Genomic DNA, 10,401 nt, shown 5'->3' on the forward strand with positions numbered 1-10,401 from the left:
TAAATCCCTGTGAGCACTGCTTCCATCTTTAAAATAAGAGTGGCGACTACACAACAGCGAAGACAGCAGCACACAAAAACAGTCCTCTCCACAGTTGTTTTCATGTTATGAAGAACAATGGGTCCAAAGTATGTCAACGTACACCTCATGAAACTGTTGACCGTGGACGGATCAACACAACCAACTTCCATTGATATTCCCGTTCAAAAACGAATCCGCATTCCCCGGCTCTTAACTCCCCCTAGCAATGAAAAGCGTGTCTATAAAGTTCGTTATCGCGCCAATATCGGAGTCATTTGTTCTGAACTGCTTCCCATTCGCACACCGAGCAGTCCTGGCCAGTCATTCATTGAAGCCACGATCTCCTGCACTTTGCTTCGCTAAATCCAGACTTCGAATAAATAAATTTCATCTCCTCTTCATTAGAAAAGGCAACAACGGTGCTATCTACAACAATCCGCTGAAAAGTTTCCCTCGACGCGGCGTGCGCCCGCGCGAGTGGCAACAGCCCCCCAATTCTTCCGCTGCATTGGGTAGTTTTTCAGGCCTTCGTAAAAGCTCTTTTTCACTAGATACCTCCCTAGAGATTTCATACAAGGAATCCAGAAAGGAGACGTGTCTATATCACCGCGTTGTGCCATGTAGCAGCGCTTGCAAACGATTCGTGTCAAGATTTTTTTCCCGTAACTGTGCACCACTTTATGCTCACGTTCTTCTTTGTTTCGTGTTCTCAAAAGAATTCTGCTAAGGAAAGCTTTAAAGCGCCTGTTCTCTTCATTATTGGTCCTCTTGCGTTCGTGGCTCCACATCGGTGCTACAGTCGTATGAACTCTTCTTTCTTCATCCCTTGTTTTTTCCTTCTGATATCGGTGTGGCTGCCCCCGACAACTACTGCCTATTAGTTCACCATGGTCAAACTGTCACTTCCTATGCCATGGTTAGATACACATCATTGGACTATGCGATTTTTGCTCGTGTTGCCCTTCATTGTTTCAGGCAAATCTAGCACGTTGAGTTCCATTTCTCTTAAAATACTGGACCAGTCTAACGTCATGCCTATCTGCTGTGCTGGTGGTCTTGTGTGCTCGTATAGAGGTTTCAAGTGTCACTTGAGATGGAAAAGCTGCCAACCATCATTCTCCCTATTGGCTCTGACGGCGATGTCACCGCAGCAAGCCCTCGGACTGGTATGTTGTTTTCCGCATTGCCTTATTGTGCTTCGTGCGCCTGAAATGCGGTCTATGGGTTGTTCTTGTTCACTTTGCGTGTTGGTGTGTACCCTCGCATTCCGCCTCACGCGGAATCGCGCCAAACATATAGGCGGAGTATCACACTCTCGAGTGCGTGTGTGTGCTAGCTGCACCATATCCATCCTATGAATTTTTCAGGAGCTTCCTTGGGGCCGTGGGATCAACCCAAGAGTCCTTCCAGGAAATCCCCTCTGCGTCTAGGGGGTATTCGTTTGCGTTGCTCGCGGCCTCAGCAGCTCGTGGAAGACTTTTACGTGAAGCGGCTGGGCATGCAGGAGTTGGTACTTGGCGCATCTTCCGGCCCCCATCCAGGCAGCGTGAACACCCTCGAGTTCCAACTAGTTCTGCCCCACCGTGCACTGAGCCAGCAACTGTCGCAACTTTCTTCCATGCGCTCGAGTCAAAAACGCAGCAGCGCTTCGAGCAGCAAAATCGAGCCAGGCTGCGCTCTGGGGGATGACCTAGGTGCTTTCAAAGCCTCTCTCAAGGAGTCTGATGGAGTGCCTAGCTGGAGCGGCAGCAGGCGCACTAGTTTCGCTAGTCAGCAATCAGGCAGGATCGCCAGTGTCGGATCTTCTCCTTCTGCCCAACGGTTCGTCGCGTTCGAGTTCTTCTCTACCTCTGAAGTGGAAGAGGCCGTGATGGAAGCGCTTGAATTGGGGGAATGCAGCCAATCTCAACGTACGTCAGCCCCTAACGCCAAAACAGAAGTTTGAGAGTGGGAGCTCGGAAGTAATTTTTTTATATGCGTACATCGTTCTTGCCTCTAGAGGATGCTACCGAATGAATGGTATTCAGTGCTGGAAGATTGTATGACATTTGTTGTGTAGCCTTCCCCGATTTGCCGAAGAATGGTGACCGTGAGGTCAATTCACTCTGATGTACAGACACTAGCTGTCCAACTTGAGTTGAATCATACTCGGCCGCTCACGCAGTTGTGAACCCTCAGTCCTTCTCAGTCTCAGCAAATCAAACACTTCTCGGTGTTGCGCTTTTCTGCTCCTTCTCAGCTCCTCAGAAGAGTTGGCTGGGGAATTCCTTTGGGCAGTTCGTGCTGGAGTGCGTCCCCGTTCAAAAGGTGCAGGGCCTTTACAAGCCGTATGAGCACCATCGGTCAGACGTATTCAGTCGCCTCTCCTTTTGCGTTTCTGTGAGTCCTTTTCTCCATTTATTATCATGTGCTTCCTGACTGCTTAGAGAGCACATCTGTGAATGGAGCGAGAAATTATTGTAATCGCGTCACCAGTGCAGAAACCTGCACACATTGCTTAGTCTGTAAATCCAGGTTCCCTGAGTACGGAAGAACTCCGGGCTTTTTCTTTGGCATGCGAGGCCCTCTGCACGCTGAATACCCCTGATATGTCTTCTATCCTTGTAGGGGCATTGTGGGTGGAACGGGCGACAAAATAGAGCAGACCGAATTTCCTGGATGTTCATTTTCGGCGTTCATGTCGATGATAGTTTGGCGGGCTTTTTCTGCGTATGCTTGCTCATGAGAGATCCCATTGAAGTGATGCCTCGCTTTGTGTTTGGTAGGACGTGGATGCGGCGGCACTCGATTTGTCGCAGCACATGATTCGCGTACAGCCAGCTGGCCAGTTCTTGAACATGGCTTACGCTGCAAGTTTCCTGGACCCCCAAAACTTTAGAGGCCGCTTGCTCCAGTTCACGAGGTCTGTCTACAGAATGCCAGAGCTGTTGGTTCTCTAAATAGCTTGAAGACGCCAGTATGACTTACTAGGTGGACCATTCCTCCTCTCTATGCCGACCTGTTAACTGCGTTCTTCTTCTCTTCTGCTCCTTTTTGTGTATTCCATGCTTCAGCGAGTACAAAATGGTTTCAAGGAAGGCATATCTTAGCGGGGAGGGGAAGCGGTTTGGCTCTTTGAGCATTGAGCCACCCAGTAGGCGGCGGATTGGAGGAGCAGATAAGGACAAGCGCTCTATCTCTGATGTTGCTGACGAACTGCTGCTACAGAATGAAGAGGTTGAAGGCACAGGCAGATCCCCCTCAGCCCTTACCAGCTCATTCTCAAGCACTTCCTCTAGTGCGGCGTCCCTGTTTCAAGCCGAACGCGAGGGTGGGCGTCTTTTGAACAATAGCGTAGTCCAGGTTGCTCCGCTGTACCAATTCGTTTGTTCTCCGCACCTAGTGCTGCCAGAATTCAACCCTGGGCATCGGAAGAAGGAGTGCTTCACGCGCAGGAAGGTCTGTGTTGACAGAAAAACTTGCAGTTCAAAGCGGGGTGCAAAACTAGCATTTGTACCTGGCGAGCACTTGCAACCATGTGACTCGTGCATATTTGGGGTATTTCTATTGTGTTCGTGGATTCAGGCTGCCTGCCCGCTCCCTCCGCGGAGGATCTGAAGGCTGGGGAATCAGAGGAGAGTTTTAATCGGTGTCACTCCATCCGTTTCGACACGCTTCCTATCGAGAGACTCCCTGTGCTCCACCATATCGAGATAGTTGCTGCGGATCTCGAAAAGGCCCTTACATTTTACGAGGAGGTACTTTACACTTTTCTCGGCGCGCTTCCAACACAGTTGATGCCTATCAAAGTTCCATCTGCATTTTCCCACGTGGAATTAGTTTTGAGGATCCTAGGCGTATCTGATGATCCAGGGAGCATACTTGGCCTTTCACGTAGGATAAATGGGTGCCTAAGACGCTTGTGCTTAGAGTTTCGACCTTTTGTGTCGGGTACACCAGGTGACTTGTGCTGAAGCGTGTTGCTCTGCATGTGCTTGTGCAATCAGGTCATGGGAATGACGCTCATCGAAAAGAAAACAGCACATGGGTTTGGATTCACTTTGTATTATTTAGCATGCGATACCCCCACCCAGACGTCGTACCAGTACTGGCTCTGGCTACAACGCTTCTCTTGCATCTGCATCAGGGTAAGGAAGGCAATTGCTGATCTCGTATGCATAGTTGCGGCTTGGAATTGCGTCAGCTCTGTGAAGTAGGTCCTGTGTGCTGCCCAGCTCCTTTCGGAAGGATGTAGTGGTGCCTTTTGTAGTCACGCATTGGACCGGTTTGTAGCTGCAAGTTAAAATGGAGAAGCGAGAAAAAGCAAACTTTTAAAGCAGGGGCCTGAATTGCTTTTCAGGCGAATGACTCGAGCAAGACGCATCGATACCGCGACTTAGATCCAGCGGAGTGTGGATTTTTGGGCATTTCCTTCCTTTGTCCCGAATCAGAAGAAGAAAACCTTTTGAAACATTTCCACTCCAAAAGTGTAAACGTCAATTATGTAGAAGATGAAGTATATGGCCGAAAGGTCATGCTGCTGAGAGACCCCCAGAATGTGGCCATTCGCATTGTAGTTACCAACTGAGGAATATTCTTCATTGGCTTTGTGTCCACATCTCTTCCTCTGTCGTCTTGTGAGGGGTTAGAAGGACAGCTGTTGGAGGGTGTTTAGGCGTGGAGCACTATTTTGTGGGCCGCTGCTCTCCCTGCCCTGCAGCCGCAGCATGGTGAATTTTTGAAGGGCGCACATGACGCAGGCGTTCTCGACTCAGCAGCGAGCCGTGGGATACAGACACTTGTGGGATAGGAAAAAATAGGCTGCTGGATGGCTGAGGTGTAGCCTCCAAGCCCCAGCACCGTTCTTTTGTCTTTTGACATATCTGGATGTTCAGAATAGGGGAAAAGGAAACCGGGAACTTTGACACAGAACTCGGTTACTATTTTGCTACTGTCTCTGTGTTCGTGCGCTGCTGGTTTACCATTTACACAAACACTGCTGGCGTGCATTAATTTTTAAGTGTTTCCCCTTGCAGTTTACACGGGTTTACGAAGAGAGCGCATGTAAAATTCCTTTTGAAAGCTTGTCCGCAGCATCTGCTTGTCACTAGAGCGTAAATGAAATTCCTCACGGGCTAGAGCTGAGTGAGCAGCTATCCGTGGCATCAGGAGTCCTCGCGAGGAAAGTGCTTTACGCCTGTAGCATATATCAAGAGGATAATACATCTAAACGCAGTTTTTTGCCTTGTATTTTATGATGGGATTCAGATTGTTAGTTATTGTCTTGCCCTCCGTCTTTTAGATCAGCTTCAGTCTTCTCGCTGTATGCCCTGGGCTCCTCGTTTTTCCGTGTGTGCGTGCATCTTCCAGGCTGACCCACGTAATGGATGAAATTTCCGCTTAGCAAATTAATTCTTCAATAAGCAACTTGCTACTTGCACTGGGCGTTATTTGACTGTTAACACCTGTTATAATAGGGCATGCGATACCGTGTTGTACGGATACTTTAGCAGAAAATTTAATGACTTGCAGCAGAGCCCCCGCTATTCGCACAGCCGTGAGTGTTTGATGTTATTTTTTGCAATGCTTTTGTTGCTGGGTGGACATGTAGTCGCGAGCCCTATGAATCAGTGAGCGAATCGCGAATACGTTCGCTTTATCCACTAGACTGCAGATTTTTTTTGTGCGCGCGCAATGGCAGCGGGCTGCCATTGGGCGCAGAGCAGCGTTGCGCTAGATGGCCTGAGTTCGCATGACAGGCTGCTTTGCGTGCGTTTTTATCTTCCCTGCTCTACTCTATGTGCTGTAAGGGAAGCGTCGATTACCAATAAGCCCTGCTGTTGATACATGGCAGAGCACGCCACCCTAATCCCCATCTGAGGAGGCAAGTCAAAGTGTGCTCCTATCGAGGGTCTAATGACGACGAAGTGTTGGCTTGAGCTGAAGCTACTCTTCTCGCTGCAGGCAAGTAGCGCTTGTGTTTCTTGAGAGGACACCGATCGCTCTGTTGTTAAGACATCAGGGGCCTAACGGCGTTCGGTAGGAATGCTGACCTTTGCTGGTGCTGCTACTGTGGCAGACGGGCACGTGCATGCTGAAGCAGTTGGATTAAAAGTCACAGATGATTCTTTATGTAGGTCTTTTGTCGGCTAAAATTGACCCATGCCCATTTACGCACCCATGAGGTGTTCAAACATGCTGGGAGTGCACTGGGGAAAGCTAAACACCAGCACCGAAGCCTGATCGCCCAACACGACTAGAAGCTCTGTGTTGCTCTTTAGTCTAGGACCTGGCTTATCATGTTTTGACCAAAACAAACGGCCCCTGAGTTAGTTTTTTGGAACTTTGGAAGGCATAACTAAAGTTTTCGTGTATTCGCCGTGAATTAGTAGAACACTTGTTCTTCATGGTGTAGATATACATACATGGACACATTATATATATATATATATACATATATATATATATTACCTGGTGAAGCCTTCCCGCTCAGTGCGTTTCGCTTTCGCGGATGGTGCAAAACACTGCGACTTGTTTACTTGGTGAGCTGCGCAACGTAGATTTTCTTGCCTTCCAACGACCTAGTCCAGCCCTTTCAGCGAGAATTCTCGGATGCGAAGGGTAAGGCTCTTATGCCACGCATATTTTTGCTTCACGTCGAGGCAACGTCTTTTTCCAGCCCATAGACGTTCCTGTCTTTCTGTTTGTGCATGGCCGCGATTCCGGCCGACAATCCGTCAGTTATGCTGTGACTTTCCTTCTTGAAGCTCCCATTCTCCTATTGGTCCCGCTTTTAGAGGCCAGCCCGGAAGCTTGGTTGTGTTTTGCGTAAATGCCCCTAAGGTAGACCGCAACATTCTAGCTGATGGTTCAAGACTTCTCCTGAGGATACACAAAAAGCATAAAATAAAGGCTGTTACTAGGCAGAGGCGTATGATGCATGGTCATCAATCCCCTGTTGGTTCACTTGCGGTTCGTTTCGCGGAGCACAGGCTCGAACAGGAGAATTGTCGATGGATTGAGTTGCGTGTAGCAGCAATTAAAAGTGCCAGGCCGATTTACCAAAATACTGAAGCTTGCGTGAAGATATTTCATGTCTCAAATGTATAAACACTAACGTGTTGAACACGTGTTACCGCTGTCGAAGAGTAGAGTAGATATTTACCTCTATTGCCCCTTGCTGTGCAAATGTTGTGCATCCAACAGGGAAACCTCTATTATAGATTTCACTAGCGTCCTCCAGGCTCATCCACGTACTTAAAATATCTAGATTTCCTCCATGTTGAAAACTGGGTTTAGACGGAAAGAACCACCAGAGCTGATGCGTGTATGGGCATCCCAGAGATCAGCCACTTCGAACCACATATTCGTCAAACTGGCATTCACTGAGCTTCGGCGCCTGGTCTGAAAGCTTGAATCGCAGCTGTCGTAATGCTTTCATGTAACTTCGCTGGTATTACGTACAGAGCATCGGTGACTGATACTTCACAATTACTTGACCTCTTACGAGCCGTCCAAAGCCTAACAATGTGAGGAGCAGATGACTGTTTAAGGCTCAGCAGTTTGCCTAGCTCTGAAGCACTGAGACCGACGGAGAATGAGGATACATATAGGTCAAAGTTGCGGTATGAAGCTGATATTCGAATGCTCGATGCTTCAAACACACTACTAAAATGTTGACAGCCGCTGCAGTTGGCTCTCTTATTTACTGACCGCAGGGGTATTGTTGCGCTAGTGTATAGCAATGATGAAGGCAACAGAGCCAATTCTGCGGTGGAAGGTGTCGAGATTCTGGAAGCCATGTCCTGGGAGTTGTAAGCAAGTTGAGATGTGGAAGGCTTGCGGTTGGAAGCTTGGCAGAGGTTGCTACCAAAAGCGGCACGACAAAAAAGGACGGCATCTGGCCATACTTCGTTCAAGACATTAAAGGAAAAGCGTGGTGACGTGCTTTGGCCTTCCGTAGTCATCGTAAGGCACCACAATGCAATTGTGACCTTGTTGTACGGTGGTATGCTGCCGTCCATGTACGAAGAGGGAAGTAATAGGCAGGAACCGTTGCGACCTAAAGAGGTATAGCATTTGTAATGAAGTTGTACAAGGTCGTGTTGCGTACTTGCATAGCCCTTTCCAAGCCTGATAATCCAGACAGGTGGCCGCTCGCTCAAACAGGGTTGCACACGATGCTTTAATCAGATTTTTATGTTGAGACCGAGCAAATGTTTTTGGTTGGGGATCTAGAGGTTGGCTTTGGTGCTTTACCGATGCATGATTCACAACCGTACCGTAAGGCAGAAGGCTAGTTGCGCAGCAAGTGGTTCCAGCATAGAGAGTGTGTGCCACAGAATGCAACCAGGGATATCCATGTAGCCCTGGAACACCGTTATGCGCGCTGCCTGTGGTCTGGTTGCTGGCCCTCTAGGAAGAGCCCATCTCAGAGAGGAGAGGTTTTTTAATGTGGAAGAAGTTGCAGAAACATGGACATTTTCTGGAGTGCTTACAGAGTGCAAAGTACAGTGCCAAGCCGAAAATGTCTACAAGGTTGCAGGGCAGCCTGGGTCACTCGTCATGGTGTGCATGGTAGTGCAAGATTAACGCTGATGTGGACATGCTCCCCGCTCTCTGCAATGATAAAATTACGGTATAATCCTGCTGACGCTTCTATTAGGCGTGGAGGCAAGGCGTAATCAAGGAGAGCATGCAGGACTGCGACACTTTCAGAAATTTGCAATCCTTTGAATTTCTAATTGCATCAGCACGCTAATTGAGTAGCTGTATATTGAGCCCAGCTTGTTATACATGTGCGTTCTGCACCCTCATAACCTAGCCTTTCTACGAAAGTTTTGCTTGTCGCCAGCTCCAGATCAGCGTACTTTCTGGCCTCAAATAGAGTGACCTGGTAATCCTTTGCGGTTTTAACGCCGATATTACATTATAAACGATGTATAATAAGGCGATACAAATTCTGGTCGGCTGTGGGCCTTGAGACGTGACGGGCACCGTAAGCCCGGCCCTAAGCTTACGAAGAAGTAATTCCGAGTTCCAGCCCGCATATTTAACGAAATAGGAAGGCGCAGTCGGCTAAATCTCAAGTGGTTTTGTTGGAGCAAGAACTAGCAAAAGGGGAAAGGGAGAAGTGAGCCTTGGGAATCAGCTTGTTTTCACAGCTCACTCTTATAATCAAATGGTCCCAGTGAAAAAATCAAAATTCAGGAAGCCATTTGAACTAGGAAGCAGTTGTACATGGGGCATATTAGCGTATACAGTAGCCTGCATCATGGCATTCGCAGACTAAAGTTTTATCACTTTTTTTTGGCCCCGGATTTTGAAGTTCAACTTCACAATTCAAATAGCCTACAGCGCAGTCATGTAGTGGACCAGTCTTCCTCACACGGAGATTCACAGACTTCCTGCATCAAGAGCTGGCTAGGTGCAGGTGTGCACAGAAAAATTGGTTACTGTCCGAGAGGTCAGATAACCCCGAAAGTATGCTGCAAGCCAAAGCTGTAAGAGGCAGCTAGCTACAAGGACAAACGCCAGTGACAAGTAGAGACGTGCTCATGCACTACGTTCAAAAAGTTCGCTTCTTTTAACTCATCCATTCGTAAATCAGGAAACAAAATCACAAATCATTGAAAGCAGGCTTAAGCATTTCTTCGGAACCTCCTCCACAACTAAAATTAAAAAATTAACTGATAAAAGCTGAGCTGTACAACGCATATTCTTCAAGAGCTACATTATTGTCGTATTCTAAATGGGGCATCCCTAGCGAAAGATACTTGACTCCAGAACACACTTGATACTAGTGATTGATTGTTTTCCAAGAGCCCGGAGTTTCTCATTCTCCCTATCTGCGCCACTCGGTTTTGCGAGAAAAGGGACAGCAAGGGTGCACGTTGCTGCACCCTCTCATTATTCCGAGCATTCAGAGTTAGTTGTACAGAGCTCATAACACACAAGTAGGCAAATTGGGGCTTTTTCTCTACAAGCTAACAGTCAATTGCCCATAAGGTTTGTAGATACATCTACTAGTGTCAGGAAAAGTAGCTAAGTGTGGCTGTATACGAGTATCCTTTCCTCCCATCTCAAAGCACATTCCACTAGGGTCCGTACTGTGCGTCAAAGCCGTACTGCATACAATACAGCTGAGGAGTGCTCACTCTCTAGTCACTTAACAGGCACGCAGCAATGCGAAAAACAGAACAGCTGAGAAACGCAAATTGCGCACTGGCCGGTAAAGCGCGGTGAAAAAACGTACAGTTTAGCGAACAGCAAACGAGAGACCAAACCAGCACAACAGCGGCAATGAGATAGCTCGCTGTCGTCGGAGCGCTCAAATATGCAAAACACATGCCACGAGAAAACCGAAGGCAATCAGAATGTACAAAAGGAATCAAATGCACA

At 48.0% G+C, this 10,401-nt stretch overlaps 1 protein-coding gene across 1 annotated transcript; it reads left to right on the plus strand.

The window, feature by feature from the left end:
- Positions 1-1,114: 1,114 nt before the first annotated feature.
- Positions 1,115-4,588, plus strand: LOC34619014. Its single transcript, XM_026334152.1, has 9 exons — positions 1,115-1,187; positions 1,392-1,562; positions 1,692-1,960; positions 2,200-2,400; positions 2,787-2,923; positions 3,075-3,331; positions 3,586-3,758; positions 4,008-4,148; positions 4,361-4,588. Exons 1-9 carry the CDS (start codon positions 1,115-1,117, stop codon positions 4,586-4,588), a joined length of 1,650 nt encoding a protein of 549 aa, XP_026189937.1.
- Positions 4,589-10,401: the final 5,813 nt, after the last annotated feature.

This window comes from Cyclospora cayetanensis, unplaced genomic scaffold (assembly GCF_002999335.1).
Source record: "Cyclospora cayetanensis isolate NF1_C8 unplaced genomic scaffold, CcayRef3 CcayRef3_contig_37, whole genome shotgun sequence".
In the NCBI taxonomy this organism is placed as follows: domain Eukaryota; phylum Apicomplexa; class Conoidasida; order Eucoccidiorida; family Eimeriidae; genus Cyclospora; species Cyclospora cayetanensis.